This window comes from Alternaria arborescens (assembly GCF_004154835.1).
Source record: "Alternaria arborescens strain FERA 675 chromosome Unknown contig_41, whole genome shotgun sequence".
NCBI lineage: Eukaryota > Fungi > Ascomycota > Dothideomycetes > Pleosporales > Pleosporaceae > Alternaria > Alternaria arborescens.
Genome location: NW_021167896.1, coordinates 139,098 through 164,449, shown reverse-complemented (window position 1 = coordinate 164,449; position 25,352 = coordinate 139,098). Strand labels below are relative to the sequence as shown.

The window sequence follows — 25,352 nt, the reverse complement described above, 5'->3', positions numbered from 1 at the left end:
TTCTGCTGAAACAAAAATGACTCCTAACAATAGGTGCGAAAGCTTCCTGGGGCGGCGCGGAGGTCTCCTCCGACGTCACATCAGCATGGTGCTAACATTTGTCGACTATGCTGCAGCCCAGGGCGCAATCACAATGCCCAACAATGTCACAGATGTGGCTTTCCTGGAGAAATCCCAAAAGAAAACTAGGCGCTGCGTTTGATTGCTCGTAGTGTCTCGATCCGCGTGGCTAGAGGCTAAAAGCCAGACTTAGCACAAGACAAAAAAATCAGGTTTGACGCCACGTTAGTGGCTCAGTCCCACGTGTATCCGGATTTCGGCTTGGTGTGACGTCCCTGTGCAAGCCTCAAACCAAAGGCATGGGCATAACAGGGCTGTTCAAAATATGATCGTCGCATATAGCGTATCAGGTTCACGGAAAGCACCACCACAAGGCTTCTAGAACAGACCCTTGATCCTTCGCGCCACAGGGGAGCGCTGCGCTCAAGTGCCACGTCGGCATGCGTACTCCAAGGCTTACGGTGCCCTTGTCCAGTATAGCCTAATCATTGAAAGCGGAAACAAGACCATGGCTTATCATCGTCCGGACGTGCCGCGACTGTACGTTCTGCCATTCAGGTATTCGCAGATCCTCAAGTAAGCGTCATGGTCCAACTATGGACTTCGCATGATACGTATACGGCGTAATTGTTCGGGATGGTTCGGTCTCAGATGATCAAAAGCCTAAATGCGCTGCTGATCATGTAACGTCGTTGATCGAACTCCCGTTGTACGACAAGAAATTTTCCGAAAAGCAAACGTGTACCAGTGTTCGTCTGAGGCACATCGAAGTGATGGGACGCATTGCGACATTTAGAGAAAGCAGCTGCACAGGCATGTCATTCTTCAGTCGATTGTCGATCTGACCAGAATCCTTTGCCATAGCTGACAAGGATCTCCTGTCCACGCCCGATACCCTTCGCTCTCTTTCCACTTTTGCCAGCGCTCAGCACGAAGACACCGACTCTCCTCTCCACCTTCCCGTTCCCAATATCCACAAATATGTCGCGGAATTCGGCGCTCGGTGCGGGGCAGACACCCCGGTAGTCGTTGATGAATCGCGCTTCGTTGCCCATCTTCGACGCATCTACGCCGATGCTTAGTTCGCGGTCGAGTGATAAGTCATAGTCGGATGCTTCGTCAGTGTCAGTCTGGTCGTGCACATAGCCCAAGTATGGCAGGATGAACGAGTCTGGTGGTAGATGCTGGTTAGCATATAGCGCATGCTGTCCATGTGCAGGATGTGTAGAGTCTGTCACTGCTGTGATCTTGACATTTGTGTATGGTCCTTTAGGCTTGTAAACCTGTGTATCGGGCGCTAGATTGGACTTTGGCAGTATGAGTGCACTAAGCTTGTCACCACCAAGCTTCTTCGAGTAGGAAGGTGCGTGGAGGTAGATGGTTTGCCCATCCCATCCCTTTGGCACTGCACCTGATGGTTTCGGCATTCTACTGTGCAAGTTGCTAGAACATGCACCGCTTGCTCCTACAGTCCATGCAGTCGATGCAACCAGAGTGGGATTGAGGATGTGAGCTTAACAAGTAAGCAAATCTTTGGCACCCCGCAAGAAAGGAATACAGATCCGGAAAATCTTGCGGTACAGATATCGAATCGCGCGGTGGTGTGTTCAAATCGTGGAGTCCTGGAGTTGGTGGTGAAGTCAAAGTCAGTCTTGCGTTATCGAGGGGCTCTCGAGTGGCCGGCGTCACTCCGGCACGACGGGCTAGAAGCGACAAGAACACCCATTTCCCTCACCGTAGCTTCCTCACTAATTTTACACTACGCCTCACCGTTTACCGACTCAAACATCCTCTAGCGATTACCCGGAAATAACAGCCATTTGTGGAATATGATAATGCGAACAAATTGGGATTCCTTCGTGTTGTGCGGCACGTCATTTGCTCTCCAGTAAAACACTCATGCCTAAGTAGGTGCCGCGCCTAATGCGTAACCTGAGACTACTATTGTGGCGCTCATTTAGTTCATGCGCTTCTCCTTGGGAATACTGGAGGCGAGATTGCGCTGTTACCATTTCGTCAACGAGTGCATACCTACGCGGTGGATGGCTCTCGTAAGACGAGCTCGGGTGTGACAAGAGCTGAGAAAGAGCTGGAAACTGATCAGCCTCCAAGACATCACAGAAACTTCGGCAGTAACTTTCCGCGACATCTTCGATGGCTGCCAATCCGCGCAACACTGGACGGGCTGTCGGCCCTTCGCTAGATCTAGTCCCAGGTCTAGATGCAAGGACAATGCAGGAACCCGCACGTCCCCGCTCCATCGTTGACCAACGACCTCGACACCAGCAGACCGCTCCAATTTGGCCCTTCTCCTATCAGCACTGGAAGCTATTTTTGCTCCGGCGCGGGGATTGCTCCAGATGTTGTCACGATTAGCCATCTCCACTGTGATCGATATTTCGATGCTGACTAGCAAGGAGCCCCTAATCATCGCTTTGTTCAGGTGTTCATTGTGACGGTCACAGTCAGTGGCTCTACACCTATCCCAATGCAAACTACACTTTGACGTGGTCGCGCGACCTTTCCTATGTTCCGAGCTGATATGCAGGTGCGGATCACTGACCGGAGATAGGTATCTACCGGGCGATTGAACATGTTCTGCGTGCACAAGTCGAACACTTGAAGCGGAAGCGGTTAGGACGACGGGCGATGTGTTGAGGCGGCAAGGCCCCCTTGGCAGGGGAAATTGTCAAGCTCATTTCGTTTCTGCGCGTCGTCTACCATTTCATTGGTCCGTTCGACATCCATCAATAAACAGCTCACAACGGCTCATGTCGAACCTTTCCATAGGTTCCCCTATCCCGTACTATCGTCAGGCACAGTCCACCAAACGGCGCCACCGGCACGCCAGAGCTTTCGCGATTCTGCCAAACGAGCGAAACTATGCCAAAGCGCCCCTGTTCATAGATGCTGGCTTTCTTGGTAAGGCCAGCTCGTGTATAGTTCTATATAATGTCTTCGCCAGCTGCTCCTCAGTTGATTCTCTACCACACACTCATTACACTCACTAATACACGGTTATCACCGATCACACTCGTTTTCAACGACCTCCAACGCCTTACAACTTAATACCTTCCGTATTTTAATACCACCCCCCAAACCAACAATCAAGATGCGTTCCTTCGCCGTCATTGCTGGCTTCGCCGCCGTTGCCCTTGCTGCTCCCCAGTACGAGGCTTACCCTGCTGCCCCTGCCTCTTCCTCGGCTGCCGCTGAGTACCCGGCCTACCCCGCCGAGACCTCTTCGGCCCCTGCCTACGAGGCTGCCTCCTCCGCTGCTGAGTACCCAGCCTACCCCGCTGAGACCTCCTCCGCTGGATACGAGGCTTCCAAGCCCGCCTACGAGGCCTCCAAGCCTGCCTACGAGGCCAGCTCCGCTGCCCCCGTCTACAGCGCCTCCAAGCCCGCTTACACCACCACCGAGGTTGTCCACGCCACCAGCTACGTCTGCCCTGAGCCCACCACCATCACCTACGGTGCCTCCACCTACACCATCTCCAGCAGCACCACCCTCAGCATCCCTGAGTACACTGCTACCTACGTCCACACCCCTACCCCCGAGATCCCGGCTGTCCCCATGCCCACTGTCTCCTCTGAGAAGCCTTCCGTCCCTGAGGCTTCCCACACTGCCCCTGGATACTCGGCTGCTCCTCCCGCTCCCATGTACCCCAGCTCCAACGGCACCGTTCCCCACGTCCCTGCCGGAACTGGCGCTCCCTACCCCACTGGCACTGGTGCCATGCCCACCTCCACCAAGCCTGCCACCCCTGAGTTCACTGGTGCCGCTGGCAAGGCCACCGTTGGCTTCTTCGCCATCGCTGGTGCCGTCGCTGCTTTCTTGTAAGCGGTTCGCTCTTGAGTGATCTGCCGGGATATGGTTCTCCATGTCTCTGCTAGTCTCTTCTCGAGTTTTGGAAAGAGGAGGAAATAAAACATGGCTTCACGGGTTACGACTTCAACTCTGCATCACGATTCAGTCTAGGATTGGGAGCGCGGTGTTGGCGGTACGGACTCTTGCTTCCTTGCGCAATAACAGTCGCAGCAGCATTTCGATGGTTAATATACTTGGTATTGTAATACGCCTTGGTTGGAATGCTTACTGGCCCTATGGAGGGAGTCGTGTGGTCCCGGTGGTCTTCTTGTTCCTAGATTCTTTGCCCTTTCTTGAGAAGAGTCGGCTACTTAATGACATGATTTCCACCTCTACTTCGATCTGACTATTCAATGTCTGATACCCTTGTTTGTACATATTTTGGCATGAATGGAGTTAAATCGACACTTTCTACACTTGACTTCCCTACTTTCCACCGTGCAGCTCTCGCAATCACTCCATACAGAAACCATGCATGCCATGTCGTCAAGCCCATATTTCTTGCTTTTCCATTACCCTGATGATGATCGTTCGTGAACAGGCGTTGGGTGCCCCTGAGACCCTGACCCAGGAAATTGCACTGGCCGCCTTACCCTGCAGCACGGCATCTGGCCCCAACCCATTCATCCGTTTTTGGCGACACATTCATCCGGCGAACGCCAAAACGCGTCACCCTTTCCCCAGCCATAATAAACAATCGGCAGCTCGGCCCTGGCATTTTTGTTCTTACGTACATTCCCTCATTTACAGAAGCTGGGTGGGTGCGCCAATATTGCTTCTGTCTTGGGAAGAGAGGTCTGACGTACAGCTCACACGATTCACGTGATTCACGCTAATACGTTTTCGGACGCGACGCGACTCAAGCTACGTGACAGGAACGATCGCGATTATCTAGGATAACCCTCCTTCACGACAAGGGCCTGCTGCAGTCTGCAAAACTGCCAGCTTACTTAGGCAGGTCAATATTGCACAAGCGCGCATTTGCGCGCGCCTCCCCTTGTCAGCCTAGGTCCTACCAATGAAGTCGGACTCTTGTCCTCTAATCATCATGGCCTCACCTGAGCAATCTGTTCAATATTCTCTTTCTCGAGCAGACCGTACCTAGGTATTCTTAGCGCGCATATACCGCAAATGCCGACCTCTAGATGCTCATCTAGATCGTCAACTTCTTTACCAATGTCTGCCACGGTTGAGATGTTCAGCGTCTAATCGAACTTTACCTCTACGTGTGACAGAATCTTGATTGACGATATCCTAGACAGTGAGATGATATATAGGGCATCGTGAACAACGAGCTCCTTGATGATGAGCAAGAACTTCAGGAAGCTTAGCTTAACGCCCTGAATTCGAAGACAGAGGAGGAACCTAGGCAGCTTCTAGAAGATCAGGGCCTACATGGCGATAGTGAGAGAATCGCTTTGTTGGAGCGTCTGGTAGGAAATGACGACTCCGTTGAAGACTAGCCTGCCGACTCGCCACTTGGTCTAGACCCAGAAAATTTCAGTCTCCGACCAGTAAGGAACTTGAGGAATTTGGAGACGGCGCTTGCGGATGCTTCGAGGCCTCAATATTGTACATACCGTGTGTGTGATAACGTTGTCTAGTCAATGTCTTTTCTTCGCAAATCATTCAGGCATATCCGGTAGTGGTCTTTGTCTCATGTCATGGGCTGTTTAGACCTTTGGTATTGATTTACATGTTTTAGGAAAATCTCCTGTCAGCCTCTGGATGCATCCAGACTATTACCCCTCTACCAGGTAAAGCCTTCGCGAGAAAAGCACTTCCCCATATCAGGTATTGTTAAATGTTTTCGTAGATATCTACCATTCCCTCTCCTCGATAGGCACTTCTCCCGTTTCCTGCCAGTAACTTATCGCATCATCGTAGGCTTTACGGTAAGTCTTCCGTCGCTCCTCCATTGACGGACGGTTCGGATGGCTCTCATCGAACTCCTTCTCTAACCTGCGGAACTCTGCATTTGGTGGGAAGATATGGTCTCCTTCCGCTGGCTGAATATAAAATACTCGCAGGTCTTTATCAACACGATTATCCTCACTAAAGCGTATCATGGCGTCCAGATCTCGGCACTGACGGTTATAAGTGAGCTCAGGATCCGCCGTAGGCTCCCCTTCGACCCAGATGTAATTCATGACATCGTACTCGACGTGGCACGTCAGATGATCTAGCAAAGCGTGGAGACAGTGCTTCGTGTGGATCCAATCCATTGTGTCGTTTGGATAACCATAATGCTCACGATAGAGCCGTTTTCGGATGTGGTCTAGGCAGTGGATATTATGCGTATGTGCGAATCGGGTGATGAACGTTTTGTCGCCATAGCCGAAGTCTTTGGGAACGCTGATATAGCGATCCGGGTCTTTTCCGAGGATGCGCAAGTCGTCCTCTGTTATCAGGAATGGATATCCCGTGGTCAGCGCATGCCATGCTGCATCGACTTCTGGGCTAGGCGATTGCTGCCAGATGACACCATTACTTTCTGCAAAGAGGGCAATGTTTGTGTGATTGAAGTGTGTGCTTCGATTGATGTTCTTTAAGAACGATGGCTCTAATGTCATGCTGTGTTAGCAATGAGTTTAGCGACAGGAAGATGACGTACCAGATAGAGCTTGTTCTATTCGTGAATATTGGAATATTAAGCCAAAAACGAAGAACACTGCAGCCACCACAGCGTACTTCAAGAAGGAGCAAAGCAGCTGGAGAGACAGGACAGGTTTGCTGCGAACTCCACCGTGTGGAACCCCTGATGGCAACAGGTCTTCTGACTCCTCAGCGTCTTCGTTTTGAGGTAGCTTACGCCACGAGTGATCCATGGTGTATAGCACACAATGGCTCAGTAGGAGAAACTTGTTACGTCCGATACTTTTTGCATAGGTACAAAGTCATCGAAAGCCCATCAAACTTGCTGCACGTTGTTGGGATCAACTACGACGATGAATTCCATAACAAGACGCTTACGAATTACCTCATCGCAGGACGGAACCTTCGGAACTTCGTCACTGAGGGGTAGATGTATGTGTCATTACAAAGCTGCATGCGTTTGGGGCAGAATAAGCTATTCCACCAGGTGCGTACGGCCTTGCTCCGGTACATCTGCGGGCCGGCCCTGTCGGGCGCTATCACTGTAGACCTTCAATATCGAAAGCTTAATAGAAAGGCTGCGCGCTTTTCGGTCAAATTCTGCTGCTCGATCAAGATGATGTCAGCTGAAGTCAGCTAAAAGACGTTCCACCGAAGATAAGAGTCTCCACCTTGCAGCCAAACAATGATACTATGCACTGTTCGATTACACACGCGTATATTTCTGCTCTACAAACCATACCATTCCTCACTGCTCAAGTCTATAAGCTAGGAAAAGAGGTGTGAGGCCGCATCAATCGAATGAGGAGCCAAAGTAGGTACTCTACTACAAATCTACCCTAAAACCCACCTTACACCATACAGTACATCTCACACATATACAAACCCGATGTTTCGCCGCTTCTTTGCTTTCTTCAGATCGTCGAGCATGGGTGTAGAAGCCGGACCCGCAGAGGAGCGAGTCGGGCTTACTTCATTATCCACAAAATACAACAACGACGATCTCAAGCCGCGAAGGAACCTCATCTTACGAGTAGCTATCGCCGTTCTTGTTACCATTCTGGCTGTTTATGGAGCTTACGCGGCCGGATCCCAAACTCTCGCAACACTAATGCGAGATGATGCCTCATGCGTGTGCGGCGTTACAACTGCCGAAGGAATCTCGCAGAACTGCAAGTTCGACGAGATCGAGCTGTGCTGGTTGAGACCGGAATGTATCGATTTCGAGCTCACTCATGAGTTCATCACAGCTTCTCGTTCCGACCCGGGGGGTGTTTGGCTATACCAAACGGAGCTGGATGGCAAACAGCGCCTGATCAACGGAACCGAGCTATCAATGCTTATTGAGCCCGGGAGAACCATATGGTTCACCTACGAGCAGCATGTTGCGCACTGCGTCTTTGCGTGGAGAAAGCAGTTCCGGCAGCAGTTCACAGGCATTGTGATGCCTACAACGGCATCAGACGAGGGACATATCAGACATTGTGGTGAAATGTTCATGCTCAACGCTAGCTTGGAGGAGAGACGTACGAAGCTGGTGTACCCTTCTGAAGTGTAATTAGGCTAGCTGAAGCTTTAGTCAAAGAGGGATTAGCGCTCACGAAATGTATGCGGCATCGTCCCGTCCCCGATGACGGACCGTTCTCAAAGCATCCAGTTTGGCCACGCTTAATTAGGACGTACCTCCGCAGAACCCATTGAGCAAGCGAGATAGTCTTTTGAGAAGCAACGTGGACGATCGTGGATCGCAAGCGTGAGAAGAGATGAGTGGCGAAGAGCTGGATACGTACGTAACTATCAGGACGCGGCTCGGCCAACCGTTGCCAAGCTACCGAGCAAGTACACAGTACAAGTACGGTAATTCAGAGTGGAGGGTACATTCTGACGGCAGTTCGTTAAACTTTCGAGACATGCGTTCCTATTCGTTCAGCTCTGCCGTACAGTCATACGTCCTGTAGGCCGCGTGTACTTTGCAGAAGTCAAACTCATGTACCGGAGATGACCGAGCGTTGGTACGAAATTCGTAACTAGAATGGGTTTACATGACCAGAAGAGCATTAGACCATCTTCATCTTTACGAGCAGAGAGACGTACAAATAGCTGCTCAGAAACGCACGTAGATATTCGTCTCTTGCTACACGAACACAGTTGAATCGTGTGAAGACAAACCCACAAATCAAATCTTACCTTCTTATCCGTACGCAAAGCCCGAGATGCAAAAGAGCTTCTTCCTCCTCATCACTCTGGTTGGCTTATCGGTAGCAACCGCTTCTCGTAGGTTTTCTTTCAGCCCCATGATACCTAGGACAACAACCGTACTAATTGTTGAAGCTGATGCAGAAGAACCTAAGAGCTTGAAGAAGCGTGCCACCTACATTGATTTGTTTAAAGATGAGGGGCCGGCTCCGGCGCCGGAAGAGGATGTAGAAGAGTATAAGGAGAAGAAGCGTGCCACCTACATCGATTTGTTCAAGGATGAAGGGCCAGCTCCTGCACCAGAAGAAGAGGAAGGTGAGACGAAAGAAAAGAAGCGCGCAACATACATCGATTTGTTCAAAGATGAGGGGCCCGCACCCGCGCCGGAAGAAGAGGGCGAGATGAAGGAGAAGAAGCGTGCCACCTATATTGACTTATTCAAAGACGAGGGGCCTGCACCCGCTCCTGAAGAGGAAGCCGAGAGTAAGAAATGATCGGGCCGTTCGATTAGTAGAAGAGGATATCGAGGACAAGGGCGGTGTTGGCGAGAGGCATATAAAAGGATATGAATGAATGTCAGACTTACTGTTTTCGCATTGGACTTTCCACTGTGCTCGCACTCGCTACAATCATGCAACACCGCCTACTCATGACATGCATTCTTGGTGTGATTGTAGCGTATGGAGTCTCGATCGCGTATTCAAGAATTCATACTCCATTACATCCTCTTGAGCGTTCTATTGCTGATGCCGAGGACCTCTTCCAGTCTTTGATGGCCCAAGAAACACACACATACACACAAGCGGTAGAATCATACCAACAACGGCGAGGGAGATGTCCACCACCAGGCTTTCGAGTCTTTTACGAGCGCCTTCAACAGTCAGGAGGTATCTCGATCGAGCCATTCTGGGATCAAATCTATGACGACTTGGAGCCATTCTGGGGCATCCCAGCACAGACCACACAGAGTGCTGTGGCTTCACTTGTCTCTCTCGCCAGATCTCAGAAGCCTATCGAACGACTTCAGGGATTCTCTTTTCGACACGGAGAAGTTCGAGCTAACTGCCCGAAAGAGGACATGACTTGCGATGATCAACTGAGCTTGCTGAGGAGAATCGCCCCACTGCTGCCAGATATTGACGTGGCGGTAAGTGTGCATGCCTCACCTCGTGTGCTCGTTCCTTGGTCTGTGATGGAGCAAGCCCGACAGCAGGCACGCCAGCATAGCCTATTAGTGTCACGCTCAGCAGGCGCCCAGATCCATGTTCACGGCGGCGTCAACAGGGCTCGTCATGCTGGAGAGGAAGATGTCGTGAAAGGATGGAATCGAGGTAAGCTGCAGTATGACCATGTGCGAAGCTTCTCCGGTTGACGTCTGGACTACGCGCAGATATCCCTCCGTACCTTTTCCGCGGCATTGTCTGCCCCCCACAAAACGCATCGTCCGATCAAGTACGACCTGCGAATTCTGCCGTTCAGGATGTGTGCGCTCAACCAGAGTTGGCCGGTAGCCACGGCACGATGTTGGCGCCTCACATGGTGTCGACATCATCTACCCTTCTACCCATTTTCTCCTCAACGCACATACGACACGTGAGCGCTGAAATAACAGTCCCTGACTTATGGACGTGGGTGGATGATCCCAGTTTCAGTCTTCCTGAACACTTGATCAACTCATCTGTGGGTGTGGCGTGGTCAGAGAAGCACAACAAGGCCATCTGGCGGGGCTCTAACACTGGGGGCAGGCATAATTCCTTGACCTGGATGAGATCTCATCGCCATCGTTTTGTAGCGCTAATGAATTCCACTTTTCTTGAGGCTATCAGCAGTGGTCAAATCGACTGGACGAATGCTTCTCTCGGGAACCTAGCAACACTCGAACCGCCACACGCTAAATGGATGAACGAGCATTTGGACTGTGCCTTCACACAGCTGCGGTGTGCTGAGCGAGGTTGGGACGTAGGAGATTCCTGCAGCTACCTCGATCATCACTTTCGAACTGCAGCGCATACATCTATGGCTGATATGGCCACGTACAAGTACTTGCCAGATATTGATGGTAACGCGTACAGCGGTAAGTCCTTTTGCTCTCGTGGATGATATTCACTGTATAACATCAGTCACAGCTCGTTTCCGCGCATTGCTCATGACGGGCTCCGTGGTGTTGAAGGGCACTATTTTCGACGAATGGCACCGATCGCGGCTTGTACCGTACAAACATTTTGTTCCCTTTGATCTCGGCAGTCTTCCCGATCTTTGGCACAAACTCTGCTTCTTTATCGGCGGATGTTGTCGAGGAGACGGTTGTGAAAATCACGAGAGGCACGCTGAAGCAATTGGTGTAGGCGCAGCCATCTGGAGCCGCAGAGTCCTCCGTAAGGCAGACATGGAGTTATACTGGTTACGGCTGTTATTAGAGTATGCGAGAGTAGTGGATGAAAGAAGGCACGTGTTATGCGAGCGGAGCGATGTGTAAGTAGTCTTTCTGAGAAAAGGGTTCGAGCGACGTGTAGGGTGAATCCTTACGTACGTCGGAACGGGCATTGGCTGTAGTCACTTATCGATTAGACTTCGGGACGGATAAATGATGTTGCGATCCTGCGACTAAGTCTAACGGTGTACCTAGGTAACCGAGGTTGTTGGCTCTAACGCTTCACATCGACCCCCTTCTCAGGATCATTAATACTGAATAGGAAGCCCACGTTAGAGCAACGGGCCGTTTTCTTTATTCCTTGCCTGGTAAGCAGAGTTGAGCGGGATGTTGAAAACAATTATCGGATCCGCATGACAAACAACCTTGGAAAGATCGTCTTGGAGACGGGCCGAACGGCGTTGGGCGGAAGTGGTAGAGGGCGACGATGGGGTACAGGGGCTGACAACATCCGGAGTACATGGTTGATTACTCCGCAACGCGGTGAGATGTACACCATGGAGATACGGATATGTGCAGTCATCATGGGGCTTTCGATAAGCGGTTTTTAAGCTAGAACTTATGTAAGAAGATTTGCACAGCATTCTTCTCTTGACGACATCGTGCTTGCTCCCCGTATCTTGATTACCTAGCCCTGGAGGTATCATGAAGAGCCTGTTGATACTAGCAGCCTTTTCTGTCTTTACTCGAGCTCGGAAACAACATGACAACATCGGCTATGTCGACAAATACCACGGCGAGGACTGGTATGACTGCGGTCCTTATGGAGGTGAGCATTCTTCTCTATTGACACAGCCTGGAATACAGTTGTTAACGTTTTGTCAAGGCTGGGGCTGTGCCCAATCCATGACAGACAGCGAGCCGCCACCGAAAATGCATTACCACAAGAACAGCACTTTCAAACAATTGATAGATCACAACAACCCTAGTCTCGGGACTTTTGATCAATTTTACTACTACGACACGACGTACTGGAGGGGCCCTGGCTCGCCAGTGATCTTTTTCTCGCCTGGAGAAGTTAATGTCTCTATGTACTACAGCTTTTTAACCAAAAGTGGCTCTCCGGGAGTCCTGGCTGAGCAGATTGGAGCAGCTACCATTCTTCTCGAACACCGGTACTGGGGTACTAGCACACCTTTTTCCAATCTCAGCACCGAAAATATGAAGTACCTTACTTTTGAGAACAGCATGAAGGATGTAACGTATTTCGCACGTGAAGTTCAACTGCCTTTTGCTACCCATGAGAACGCTAGCAGCAACGCTAAAGATGTTCCATGGATAGGTATAGGCGGCAGCTACTTTGGTGCACTGTTAGCATGGATTGCAAACCTCGACCCAGGCACTATATGGGCCTACTACGCCTCAAGTGCATCAGTTCAAGCTGTTGACGACTATTCGGCCTACTTCCTCCCTACACAAGAGGGCATGCCGAAGAACTGTAGTAAAGACATCTCTCTTGTTATCGACCACATGGATAGCATCCTGACCACTGGCTCTCGGGACGAGCAATACGCACTCAAGGCTAGGTTTAGCATGCAAGATGTCGCTCATAATGACGACTTCATGGCTGCTCTGGCGCATGGGCCTTATCTCTGGCTGGGTAATCAGTTTTCCTACAACACAGGCTTCTTCACTTTTTGCGACTACATTGAAAACGCCGTAAACGCCACCCCCACCAACCTTCCATCCGAAGCTGGTGTTGGTCTCGACAAAGCGCTCGAAGGATACGCGAAATGGTGGAAAGAGACCAGACTCCCGAATCACTGCGCCTCATATGAGTACCCTGATTTCAACACTACGGACAATACTGGTTGCTTCAACACCTACAACGCGAGCTCCCCGCTCTTCACTGATACGACACTGGGCAATGCCATGAGCCGTCAATGGGTCTGGATGACCTGCAACGAACCTTTTGGAAACTGGAAAGTTGGCGCTCCCACAGGACGTCCGTCGCTCATTTCCCGCCTTATAACAACGGACTACTGGGTCCGCCAATGCGGACTATACTTCCCTCCTGGACCGAATGGCGAAACATACGGCATCTCAGCAGGGAGAACCGCAGAGCAAGTTAATGCGTACTTGGGAGGTTGGAACATCACCAATACAAGCCGACTCATCTATGTAAATGGCGAGTACGACCCATGGCGAGAAATCAGCGTTTCAGCGAAAGGGAGGCCTGGAGGTCCGCTGCAGAGCACTGAGCAGGTTCCTGTCGAGGTCGTTCCTGGTGGTGGTCATGTGACTGATTTAAGCACTAAGAATGGGAAAGTGAATGCTGGGGTGAAAGAGGTGCAGGACCGAGTACTGAAGCAATTGGTCGATTGGGTCAAAGAATGGCCTGAGGAGAATTGAGTCGGGAGGACTACCAAAAGTGATAGGATGTGTTGTCGCTGGTGTTCATTATGGAAGTTGTGCTCCTCGAGCGAGTGTACACATGCAGTAGATTTGAGTCTCCCACACTAAGCTAAGATTGGATGAGGCCCACATACCATGGCACTAGCCAGTCTTGGTAGTATCATGTGACGGGCCTCGGCAGTGCTAGGACTATGTAGTCACTTGAAGCTCGAGAGCATGCACCAGTATGAGCAGCAGGAGTACATTACGAAGGAGCCTGTTTCCTGTAACCCGTACCCTGAGCACTCTTTCTCACTCTAAAGCTATACACTGTCAACGTCCCGTTGGATTTCTAACGTGATACATTACGTATGCCTTGAAGGTATGTTCTAGTTCGGTACGTAACAGAAGAAGCGAGCTCCCTCACAGTGATGAGACCACAGAGCAATCAAGATCGGTTGTATGCGACATGGAGGTTGTGCTCTATCGCAGCCTGATGTTCGCAACAGTCATGTCTTGGCAGTACTCGCCGAGGGGCTCGACGCGTCTAGGCTACTACTCAACTACCACGTAAAGTTATTGTAAAAAAGCATTATAACGATGCCAATATTAGGCAAGGTCTGATGCATTCGTAACAGGTCTTCGTGACAGACGCGGTATCCTTCATGGGGCTCTTTGTTGCTGCAATGTTTGAGGTACTGGCGGTGCACGCTAGTTTTGGTGGCTGAAAGGTATAAAGGTAGCCGCCCCTCGCTCCAAAATATGGTAAACGAGCCGCGACGCCTACGTCAACCCCAGTCGCGCGACACAACCACCCACGACAGCAATATCACCTCCAACCCCAATCCAGCGCGTACTGCCAAAGATTGCCCACGTCATTGCAGGCGCCTAGCTCGAGCTCGTTCCCTTGCATCGCCGCGCAAGTCCCGAATGCGCCAACTCCAAGCACAACGCGCCCACCATCAACACCACCACGTCGCCAGTCGCATGGGCTGCCTCCACTCGGAATGAAGGTCCTTTCACCCCGAGATTTGAACTATCCCGTCACCGTCGTCGATCTCCTCAAGAAGCGCGATGAAGATGTCCAGCGGTCTGGGAAGCTGTTCAACTACAGCTATGACAGTCGCGTCACCGAGGGCGACAAGTGGGGAGGCGAGAAGACGGTCATGAAGAAGTTCAGGCAGACGTTTGCTGCGAGCACCGAGGGAAAGATCACGCGATGGTTCATCAAGCCGGGCACTATCATTGAGAGACATGGGTAAGCCCATCCAGCGCGCGCCTGCTGCAGGCGCGACATGCTGACACCCCTCCAGAACACCACTTCTTGAAATTGAAGAGCCCTGCACTCACGAAACACAATTCGGTGGCCTCTGCGTCGACTGTGGCAAAGACATGACGCAAGTTGACTATCTCACCAAGGAGCTCGGCACGGGACGCGCGACGGTGAACATGGCGCACGACAACACTGCGCTCCTCGTCAGCCACAAAGAGGCGGTAGCTGCGGAGGAAGACGCGAAGAAGCGACTCTTGAGCGCGCGAAAGCTGACCTTGATTGTTGACTTGGACCAGACCGTCATCCACACTACGTGCGAGCGCACCATTGCCGAGTGGAAGAACGACCCCGAGAACCCAAACCACGACGCCGTCAAAGACGTGGAGGGATTCCAATTGGCCGACGACAATGTTTCCAATGTGGCCGCAAACTGGTACTATGTCAAGATGCGCCCAGGTCTCAAGGACTTCTTCGATCGCGTCTCAAAGCTCTATGAGATGCACGTCTATACCATGGCCACCCGAGCCTATGCGCAAGCTGTCGCAAAGATCATCGATCCCGAGCGCAAATACTTTGGCGACCGCATCCTCAGTCGCGACGAAAACTACACCGACAAGCTGAAGAGTCTGACGCGGCTCTTCTACCAGAACACAGCAATGTGTGTCATCATTGACGACAGAGCAGACGTCTGGCAATACAGCCCCCACCTCGTCCGCGTACCCGTATTCAACTTCTTCCCCGGTGCTGGCGACATCAACGCGAGCTTTTTGCCTAAGCAGCAAGAGCTGGTTACATTCGCAAAAGACAAATCACCCCCGACGCCCAAAAAGGCTACAGCTGAAGCTGCGCCTGCGAACATTGCGTCTGTGGCAGGCAAACCGCTGGAAACAACCCCAATCGACGCTGCGAATGGCGATCTGAATGAGTTAGGACAGCAACTTATATCCTTGGCCGCAACCGAAGACCTGGAGGAGCAGGCCAAGGAGCAAGAAAAGCTCATCATTGCGCAACAAACCGAGCGGCCTCTGTTACAGCAACAGCTCATGCAAGATAAAGAGGATGAAGAGGCGGACGATACTGAGTCGGTCATCGAGGACTCCCGGCAGATCGAGCATCCCAAGGCACGACATAGTATCCTCAACAATGACGATAGAGGACTTGATGTCATTGAACAGAACCTCAACCTTGTTCACCGCACATTCTACGACGAGTACAGGAAAGCCAGAGGAAAGGCGCCTGCAGATGGTCGCGTCGCCGCATTGAAAGGCGAAAAGAGCCCCAAGAAACGCTCTATGGAAGACTTCATCCCCGACGTTGCCGAGATAATGCCTCGGATCAAGAACGAGGTGCTCGACGGTGCCGTGGTCGTCTTCTCTGGCATCATACCGCTTGGTGTAGACGTCCTCACGTAAGTTCCCCACTTCAAAATACCCTTGAGCAGAGCTGACCCGTCTCAGATCCGATTCCGCCCTCTGGATCTCCTCCTTCGGTGCTGAAGTAACGTTGAATGTAACCCGCCGCACCACACACGTCATCGCCAATCCTGACCGCAAGACCACAAAAGTAAAGCGCGCAGCCCGGTATCCCCACATAAAGATTGTCAATCCGGAATGGATGTTCCAGTGCTGTACCCGATGGGAGCATGTAGACGAGACGCCTTATATCATCGAGACAGAAGCAGCGGGGTCACCCGTCGCTGACCTCGAGGACGAGAGTATTGATGGTACGGGTGATGAAGCACCAGACGATGTACCACACTCACCAATTGTCGAAATGTCAAATGACGACTGGGCGCAACTAGACGATGAATTGGCTGATTTCATGAACGCGACAGATTCAGAGGCCAGCGAGTCAGATACTGATAGCGTCCGGTCAGAAAACAGCACCGCCTCTACAGGAACCGAGTCGAGACAGAATGGCGGAAAGAAGAAGCGGAAACGCACTAGCACCAACTCGACGGAAGGAAGTGAAGCCGAAAACGATGGGGAGAGCGATAGGAGCGATAGCAGTGTCAACAGCACGACGTCGCGGCTGCAACGGCGGAAGAAGAGGACGATGGAGAGGGTGACTAGTCTGACCAACGTCGTTCTTGCAGAGAGCAAGTCATCCGGGTTACCTAGTCCGGAGACGACGGGGCCGGAGGAGGATGTGGGAGATGAGGCAAATGATGCGGAGGAGAAGATAAATGGGGTCGAAGGCATGGATGGTACGGCGCCAGATCTCCAAGACGACTATGATGATGGTCTTGAAGCGGAGCTCTTGGCTGGTTTTGGGGACAGCGACGAGGAGTAGGACTTCTGTTACCGAAGGACTTTGTATGAGGCATGCATAGCGAGGTGTTTGGCTGTCTGGCGTTTTTTACAACATGACTGGCATTCTTGGGAATATTCTGCCTTTTGAAGGCGTGGGACATGGTTTGGGTCAAGATCAGATTATCACAAGGGAGCGAAGCTCCTATGAAATGGAAGGCTTGATACCCTTTTTCATTATTGTTTGTGTGATGCAGTGTATGAGGCTGTTTGAGCATTCAGGATTAGCAGTATGATTGAGCGTTGTTGCCTGGCTGTGCTGGCGACAGGTAGCCAAATGGACGCAACTCTCACATACTACCCGACCTTTTCTTCAGGCAAGATGGTGGTGTTGGTGGCGACATCGGTGGCTGAGCAGGACCTCAGTTGGTAGTGCAGAGGATCAAGAAAGCATACGGAAACGATGAGCCATTGTTATTAACAACTCGATGGACGTCACTGTGTTCGTTGCTCAAAAATGGTGAGATCGACACATAGCAAGTGTGCACTGCCCATGTGCTCGTGACCTGATGTTCGCCTTGCTCAGCCACGGGGTTGATTTACCGGGTAAATCGCTTAAACATCACCACCACTTCAGGACTACAAGCGTACTATGCTACATAAGCTTCTATCTTTGCCTTTGTTTCCGAGTACTAATAGTAAGAAAGCATGTCCCTCCTCTAAAAGAGATGAAGTCCTCATAATCGTTGCAACAACTGATTCCAACTTTGACCATTTACTTCGTAAACCAATTACACCAACCACGACAACTTCAATTGAACGCCAGGTGCATCACCACCACACTACCACTCTCTCTACTCGCCTGGTCGATTCTGAAAATGGGTTCCTGCCTCTCCATGTCATCACTTACCCCCAAAAACCCTTCTGCCCTAGAAGCTCATAGCGAGAATGAGAATACCAGGACCACAGCCAGGCCGCCTGATTTCCTCGATGAAAACGGGAAATACGATGCGGCAGCGGCAGGGAGAGAGATGGCTAAGACGGGGAGGACTGCTGGTGGAATGGGGTATGGAATGGTGGGGGGAGCGGCTGGGACGGGCTATGGAGCTGGATGATAAGGGCGATGGTCTTGGGTGTGGTGCAGTGGGAGGTGAGATAACTATGGGAGATGTGACAAAGCGACTAGGGTGGGCTATTGCTGGAGTACAGAGTAATTTGCGGCGCTAGTGGGTGAGGAAGTAGGGTGTTCATATAAATGTTATGAAAGGCAGGAATAACGAAATCTTCTGAGTTCAGATATACGATGGAGCTCGTTTCTTATGGGTTGAACCCGAAAACTAACCCAGAAGGTATTCACTCAATGTTCCACTTACAGGAGCTCAAACGTAGCAACAGTGTATCCTATAGGGGGTACTTTAGTTCGCCTTAAAAACTATCCATAATGAGCGTCTTCATAGTCTTGTAGGGTTCGCCACTGGAGCTCAGGCGGCGCTTACCCCAGTTTATCGGCTGCATTAGCGCCCTTTTTCGTCCCGCGTGGACCCTTGCTTGCGCGGAGTTAATACGATGTGTGGGTCCCCTTTGGCGGGACACAAGTGAGGCTGAACGGCTTGCTTACTTTCTTTTTGTTGCCCGCCAGCTGTTCACGCTTCGTTACTCCACTCCTACCGGTCAGCCTGCCGGTCATCTTGGGAACTACTGCAGCTGTGTGTTTTGCTGGCGATTAGGCAGCAGAAAGGAAGAATAATAATCCGGAAGAGTTGCGAACACGGCCAATGTGATTACGTGGACCGTCGCACGTATCGATAAAGGCAACAACACGAACATACTACGGAGTACTCTTTGCGATATCACGAGAGAGCCAGATTCGGAGGGGAGTTTACAGCATGGCACCGCGACTGGCTTTCATGGACCTTTCGGTCGATATCAAGACGTTGATCGTCCAGCATGTAAGTGTTTGGGTTGATGGGCGGTTGGTTCGCGAGGCTGGGGGAGGGGTCGCGCCGTGGGGTAGATGAGCATGAGGACCTTCTGGCATACCTCTCGAATGGGTGTTTTGGCGCATTCGGATGACTCGAATATGTCCTGAATTCATCTCTGGGGCGAGGTTCGTAGCTATAAGAAAAGCACGGCTGACACTACATTCTCCAGATCAACCGCCCAACCGACCTCAAGAACGTCTGCCTCACCTGCAAGCAACTCCACGAGATCGCCGTTCGTCAACTCTACTACGAAGTGACCCTCGATGTCGGTTCATCCCACGATACCCGCCTTGCGGCCTTCCTCAGCCCTAAGAACATTGGCCTACAACATGTCCGGAAACTAGACCTCTACCTCGCGGACGTTCTGGATAAATGCAATCAGCAGCAACAAGCCAACTTTGCTATCCGCATGATCTTGGAACTGCTTCCGGAGAACCAGCTAGAGAAGTTCTCGTGGCATCCGTGGTCTCCGTTTTCGGGTGACAACCTGGTGTTACTGTACAGGAAACAGAAGCGCATGCGATGGCTGGAGAGCATTTCGCTCGACCGCAATGTTCTTCCCGAACTCCAGAAGCTGCCGAACATTGAGGGGTGCTTCAAGGAAGTACGCAAGCTTGGATTGTACCCAGATTCACGGGAGGTGCTAGACTTTTGTCACTTCTTGCTGAAGAACGTGGCTGGTCGCAAACTGGAGAAGATTACGCTGCATGCGAGCTTCGATGAGATGGATCCGACTGTCACGACGCGCGAACTAAACGATACCGTCAATGAGCCTGGACTCATAACCTCGACCATGTTCAGCCACATGCAGCCGTTCGCGAAGTGCACGCCAATCGCACTTAACGAGATCACGCTGCAGAAGTTACATTTGCGCTACGCAGCAGAGACATACTGCAAGTTAATCGACTTCCAGTCCATCAAGAGCATCCGCATATTCGGCTGCTCCGGTGCTGACGCCCTCTTCGCCGAACTCAGCAAGAGCACAAAGCTCCCTGATAAGCTAGAAACCCTCGAGTTCAAACACGACGATAACGCCGAGAATGATGGTCTAGGCGCTATTGACGGTTTCCTTTGCCTCGTCTCAGGCATCAAGACCCTTACTCTCGACCTCACGTACGTCAAAGCTCTACCGGCCGCCGCAGGTATCGTGCGCCACAGCAAGACACTGAAGAGCCTCAACGTCCACGCGAGCACCGGCCCAGATATGTGCGACGAAGAACTCATCTACGACTACGCCTCGTTTTCTTCCATTTGCAAAGAATGCACCCTCCTCGAACAAATCTCCGTCGCCTTCCCCAGCGTCAGCGTCATCCGCAGTAAAAACGATAGTTTTGTCAACTTTGAGAACTGTCTGGGTGATCTACCACAATTAGCAACTTTGAACATCACTACCTGGCCTACCAACAGTCCTTCATCGACTAAGCTGCCACGCAAGATTTACGAACATTTGCTTGCTGGGTTGGCACAGCAGGGATTTGAGAGGAGCGCAAGTAATGCGAAGGAGAAGAGCAGGAGTAGTAAGTTGGGCATTATTGCGTTTGGGTCAAGTGACAAGGTTTATGATCGGGAGGATAGTGAGAACCAGATCAGTACGTATTCACCTGTTTTCTCTCCTCGCTCCCCTTTCCCCCAACCTCATAACATGACTCTTGCTAACCTATCTCAATCATTCAGTCTTTGTCAAAGGCCGCCAAATCGATCCCCTAGGCAATGAGACTTCAACGGCGGTACAAATCGGATGGTGTTTGCGCAAATTCATCGATGCAGGATCCAAGTCTGATATCTTGGATTTCTCGCTAAGTAGGAGTTCGAGGCCACCGAGTAGAAGCGAGCCAGGGAGTGATGATAGTGATCTCTGACAGGTACGGTTGGAGTGGTAGGGCATGGAAGAGGTATCAGCAGGTATTGGTTGGCAGCTTGCGCTTCGGTTCTCAACCTACAGGGGTACATCGTAGTGATATTGACCGAGGGCTGGAATGGGCTGAACAGGTCACGGCCAGCATTTATACCAATTTGAAGGGTTCAGCGGGCGTTGGCATCTACAATACATTCTTTGCGACATGAAGTTTTGCGACCAAATTGGTATGAAGAATACGTCCACGACATGGCCTGTCAGACCCACGCGACTCAAGCAGACCAGGAACACGGGTTCCCGCTCGGAGTATACTCCTTTGGACAAGATCGACGTCGCTAGAAGATCATACGAGATGCGTCATTGATGGACATATAAATCGGGACGCGACAATGTCTAGCACCGCGTCTCCATCCAAGTAGGAATAAGTACTACGTTGAGCGGAGTGACGGGCGAAAATGTTTTCGTCCTTGCGGATGCCATGGCGGATCGCTCCTGCCTAACATCATCTGTAGCTTGAAACAACTGCCAAATTTTCATGTCACTGAGCACACAATGTCTAGCAACGTCAACTCGACTCTGGATTGTTAACATGCCGATTGTTATCCGTCTCTTGCTACCGAAACCCGTATACGCGTCTACCCAGGCTCAGATCATCTCCCCCGGCCCTGTATCTGATCGCATCGGTAATTGCCGCGTGTGATCGGTCCGCGAAACTTATATGCAAGTAAGCCCTCTAGACTCGAGAAACTCTGAGATCTGTCACTGGCTGTCAGGCAGGAATGCGCCTCGTCGGATGAAATACATCTGGACCCTACCTTGCAGACGTTTCTTTATCCGGAAGCTAACGGGACATCAGCCAACGTCCTTCCCTCGTCGCGGTAGAACTGCGGCTACGCCATGACTTCTTCTCCGCATGCGTCGCAGTATGCTGTACCACCAGACGGCCAGGACCCGCATAATTACACGCCCTTGTATCCCAACGGGCAGGTTCTGGACGGCCAGGCACCACCGCGCATCGCTTACCCGCAAGAAGCCGCCTACCCGAAGCTCGAGAATATCAACGAGGTGCTCCAGGCGCAACAGGCTCTCCAAGCGAATCATGTCTTGAACCCTCCGCTGCCCCAACAATCAAAGCCGAACCGCCTGCGCAAAGCCTGCGATTCATGCAGCATTCGCAAGGTCAAGGTAACTGCTTTGTTCTAGCACTGTAGTCGGCAACACTGACCTCGGTAGTGCGATGAATCGGGGCCGCCGTGTAGAGCTTGCCTAGCTCTAGAAATCCCGTGTACTTTTGAGCGCCCGAGCCGACGACGCGGTCCGCCTAACAGACATGCCGAAGCGATCAAGAAGCGAAGGATTGGCGATGTAGACTCTGGCTCGTCGAATCCGCAGTCTCCCACCAATGCCGCCCATGCGCTGGCCCAGCTGCAGTCGTCGCATCCGACCCAGCTCTCTGCCGAAGAGATATGCGCCCTCCCCACACTCAACGCCCTCATCGACGATTTCTTTACATACATACACCCACTATGTCCCTTTCCTCACGAGCCGTCGTTTCGCGAAGCGTGGGGCCAGAGGGAGGACTTGTCGAATCCCTCGTTCCTGGCGCTGCTGGCGTCCATGATCGCGGTCCTGGTCGCTTCCTTCCCTCGAAAACCACGCCTACACCTCAATACACAGACGCGACGCGAATACCCAAATCATCTCTCCTTGGTCGACAAGTGTAGAGATGTGTGTGCGCGGGCGCGCGGGCCGGGCTATCTTGATCGGCCGTCTTTGAATGTATACGACGCGTGTACCAGCTACTTCCTGGGCTTGACTGGAGCCTACGTATTCCAGTGGCGGCAACTACGACTTTACTTGGCCGAGTGCCTAACTATCATACGGTCATTGGGTCTCCATAAACACGAGGCTCAGGGTTATACCTATCTTGGTGGTATGCCGCATGCGTGGGGCTCGAATGGACCCAACTACGATGGCTCGAGAGAGTTCAAAGTAGACTATATCACCGAGGAGATTGGCCGACGTGTGTTCTGGACAGTGTTTGTGGGCGTGCGGTAGGTTCTCATAATACTTCTTCTTCTTCAGGGTCGACAATGCTGACTTTGACCAGAACCATACAACAACTAGGCGCTTCGTTCGGAGAGTTGATGATTCCGCCCGCGACACCTACCGAGCCTCTCCCACCACTGCCCCGCGAAGTAGACGACGTGCACATCTTCCCAAACGAGATTCAACCACAGCGCGAAGGAGTCGTCTCCATGATCACTGGTTTCAACGTCAACGTGCGCATCTACCTCTCCTACTCATCACTAGCAACGGCGGAGATGGCATTCGGCATAGACGAGATATTCGACTGGGACCGACAACAACAGATTTTCGCACAGAGTTTGCAGCGCTGCCGGCAGATTCTAGAGAGCCTCCCTGAAGTCCTCAAAGTGCAACCAAAATCCAGCAAAGACAGCGGTCTCGAACAACAAAAACCCTACTACCCACCCATGCCAGAGTATTCCGGAATGCGAGATCCTACCTTGGACAGTTACCAAAAGACAGATAGCCACGACATGCGACGCTACGAAATTCAGAAAGCAAATATATACGCCAGCCATCTGTCTACTCGCTCACACCTCGTGGAAAAGTACTTTCTCCAACTAGACAAGTACCAGAGATCGGTGGGCCAGGCTCCTGCACAACCCAGCACCAACGCTCTCGCGGCAGGAATCGACAGGTTTGTATCCGGAACCACCCCCGACGCGGAAGTCCTCCAAAAAGCAATGTCAGAAGAACGCGAACAAGTGGTCAAAGACCTTCTGGTAGTACTGGGCAGCATCGACATGGTCAACATGGAGCCAAACGGCGACTCGTTTGTAAGTCTATACGTTTACTTGCAGAATTCAGATTTCCTGTATCAACCTTCAGACGACAATGAGTTTGTTCTCTCCATGTCAACCCACGACTTCTTTCGTAAAAATACAATCAGTCCGATCGCAAGCTTACGGTTCTTCCCTGCGCAGACTCAGAAGATACGCAGTATTGCCAGTACCCTCTTGGAAGTCCCCAAAGAGCGGCGTGGCAGTGTTGCACTACAGCACCAAGACTACCTTTACAAGTTCCTCGATATATTGAGTAAATTGGAGAGGGTGAGTCCGGAGGGGAGTGAGCCGAATGGTGGAGGTGCATTGGACGAAGAGAGTGAGTTGAGACTATGGGCGGACTTGAGGGACCATCAGTTGAGGTTTCAGGAACAAGGGGGCGTTTATGGGTTTTCGTAACAGACGGGCGTATGAGCAGAGTTGGAAGGAGTCGCGGCGCAGAGCACCGAATCTATGTAAGATACTTGTTGGGAGGGTCGTTGGTGGGTTATCGTGATTGGGGTTAGGCATGGGAGCTTATGCGTTTAGTACTGCAGTCGATCAATTGCACAAGATAATTGCAGGTCACATCGTCCGAGTTGACATAATGTCAGAACTGATCATGCGTCATGAGTCTTCAACAGGGATACAGTAGTTGTACAAGCTCTTCCTCCACAAGACGTGTGCACATACTCCAATCGCACGGCATCCCCAAGCCACGTCGTATAACGCCCATTGCATGCAATCCTTCATGATATCCTGTATGTTCTTGCACTTCTTGCCCTTTTTCATAATGTTTCTTCTCATGATAGCAGGTATTCTCCACAGCACAGCACATCCTCGGATTCATTAATCCGCACCCTACACTCCCATTCTACGGCACAACAACAACTCCTATACTCCCCGCCTGGCCCACAACGCTCCTCGCCACGCCCTCCAAACTCAGCCCACTCAACCTAGTCTCGCTATGCTTGATCTTCGCAATCTCATAGACATGCTTCAAAGACACTGTGCCCACGGTGCCCTTGACCGCGTTCCCCACAGTGGGACTACTCGTCGATGTCTTGCCCTTCTGCCCATCGTGGTTGTTCATGGGTCCGGGCACGTTACCAGCACCCCGAATCTTGTTCTTTTGGGGCGCGACGCCGGCAGCGGAGAGGAGCAGGGTTGCGGTGGGTGGTGTGCGCAATTGGAAGTGGAAGGAGCGGTCTGGGCGGACTGTTATACGTGCGGGGATCGGGGTGCCGACTGTGTAGTGGGCGGTGCGGGCGTTGAATTCCTGGGGTGGGTTGTTAGGACATGCATGTTGTGTAGATGTGGTGGGTATGGAGGGTGAGCTATTGGAAACGGCATGTAGGCAAGGATGGGGCGTCATGAAGATTTAGTAGTTCATATCATAAGAACGTTGTACTAATAATGGGACAGAGATTGAAGGTGTAGGGATGCTGCATAGGGCATGCGACAGTTGGAGATGATGAACGTACTTTGCAGAAATCCATGCTCTTTACACCTTTGCTTCCTAGCGCTGGACCGACAGGCGGCGAGGGCGACGCTTGCCCTGCGCCTACAATCAGTTTGACGATTTGGTCTTTTGCTATTGCTTTTCGCGCCATGTTGTGAGTGGGGGTTTGGTTTGGTGATGGGGTGGGTGCGCTAT

At 51.6% G+C, this 25,352-nt stretch overlaps 10 protein-coding genes across 10 annotated transcripts; 7 read left to right on the top strand and 3 right to left on the bottom strand.

Moving 5' to 3' along the window:
* Positions 1 to 878: 878 nt before the first annotated feature.
* On the bottom strand, positions 879 to 1,487 carry AA0111_g10955 (hypothetical protein; the record flags this gene model as incomplete). The annotated part of the gene is made up of 1 exon (XM_028644765.1): positions 879 to 1,487. One exon carries the CDS (start codon positions 1,485 to 1,487, stop codon positions 879 to 881), a length of 609 nt encoding a protein of 202 aa, XP_028501510.1.
* Positions 1,488 to 3,172: 1,685 nt separating this feature from the next.
* AA0111_g10954 (hypothetical protein) lies at positions 3,173 to 3,904 on the top strand (the record flags this gene model as incomplete). Its single annotated transcript, XM_028644764.1, has 1 exon — positions 3,173 to 3,904. One exon carries the CDS (start codon positions 3,173 to 3,175, stop codon positions 3,902 to 3,904), a length of 732 nt encoding a protein of 243 aa, XP_028501509.1.
* Positions 3,905 to 5,751: 1,847 nt separating this feature from the next.
* Positions 5,752 to 6,504, bottom strand: AA0111_g10953 (hypothetical protein; the record flags this gene model as incomplete). Its single annotated transcript, XM_028644763.1, has 1 exon — positions 5,752 to 6,504. One exon carries the CDS (start codon positions 6,502 to 6,504, stop codon positions 5,752 to 5,754), a length of 753 nt encoding a protein of 250 aa, XP_028501481.1.
* A 950-nt stretch (positions 6,505 to 7,454) lies between these two features.
* Positions 7,455 to 8,084, top strand: AA0111_g10952 (hypothetical protein; the record flags this gene model as incomplete). The annotated part of the gene is made up of 1 exon (XM_028644762.1): positions 7,455 to 8,084. The coding sequence occupies one exon, from the start codon at positions 7,455 to 7,457 to the stop codon at positions 8,082 to 8,084; it is 630 nt and encodes a 209-aa protein (XP_028501480.1).
* Positions 8,085 to 8,739: 655 nt separating this feature from the next.
* Positions 8,740 to 9,216, top strand: AA0111_g10951 (hypothetical protein; the record flags this gene model as incomplete). Its single annotated transcript, XM_028644761.1, has 2 exons — positions 8,740 to 8,800; positions 8,858 to 9,216. The coding sequence occupies 2 exons, from the start codon at positions 8,740 to 8,742 to the stop codon at positions 9,214 to 9,216; spliced, it is 420 nt and encodes a 139-aa protein (XP_028501479.1).
* A 2,810-nt stretch (positions 9,217 to 12,026) lies between these two features.
* On the top strand, positions 12,027 to 13,505 carry AA0111_g10950 (hypothetical protein; the record flags this gene model as incomplete). Its single annotated transcript, XM_028644760.1, has 1 exon — positions 12,027 to 13,505. One exon carries the CDS (start codon positions 12,027 to 12,029, stop codon positions 13,503 to 13,505), a length of 1,479 nt encoding a protein of 492 aa, XP_028501478.1.
* A 989-nt stretch (positions 13,506 to 14,494) lies between these two features.
* AA0111_g10949 (RNA polymerase II subunit A C-terminal domain phosphatase) lies at positions 14,495 to 17,052 on the top strand (the record flags this gene model as incomplete). Its single annotated transcript, XM_028644758.1, has 3 exons — positions 14,495 to 14,745; positions 14,801 to 16,168; positions 16,218 to 17,052. 3 exons carry the CDS (start codon positions 14,495 to 14,497, stop codon positions 17,050 to 17,052), a joined length of 2,454 nt encoding a protein of 817 aa, XP_028501447.1.
* A 1,843-nt stretch (positions 17,053 to 18,895) lies between these two features.
* On the top strand, positions 18,896 to 20,850 carry AA0111_g10948 (hypothetical protein; the record flags this gene model as incomplete). Its single annotated transcript, XM_028644757.1, has 3 exons — positions 18,896 to 18,958; positions 19,161 to 20,580; positions 20,666 to 20,850. The coding sequence occupies 3 exons, from the start codon at positions 18,896 to 18,898 to the stop codon at positions 20,848 to 20,850; spliced, it is 1,668 nt and encodes a 555-aa protein (XP_028501448.1).
* An 893-nt stretch (positions 20,851 to 21,743) lies between these two features.
* AA0111_g10947 (hypothetical protein) lies at positions 21,744 to 24,115 on the top strand (the record flags this gene model as incomplete). The annotated part of the gene is made up of 3 exons (XM_028644756.1): positions 21,744 to 22,031; positions 22,080 to 22,900; positions 22,957 to 24,115. The coding sequence occupies 3 exons, from the start codon at positions 21,744 to 21,746 to the stop codon at positions 24,113 to 24,115; spliced, it is 2,268 nt and encodes a 755-aa protein (XP_028501511.1).
* Positions 24,116 to 24,569: 454 nt separating this feature from the next.
* AA0111_g10946 (hypothetical protein) lies at positions 24,570 to 25,308 on the bottom strand (the record flags this gene model as incomplete). Its single annotated transcript, XM_028644755.1, has 2 exons — positions 24,570 to 24,974; positions 25,180 to 25,308. 2 exons carry the CDS (start codon positions 25,306 to 25,308, stop codon positions 24,570 to 24,572), a joined length of 534 nt encoding a protein of 177 aa, XP_028501512.1.
* Between the last annotated feature and the right edge of the window lie 44 nt (positions 25,309 to 25,352).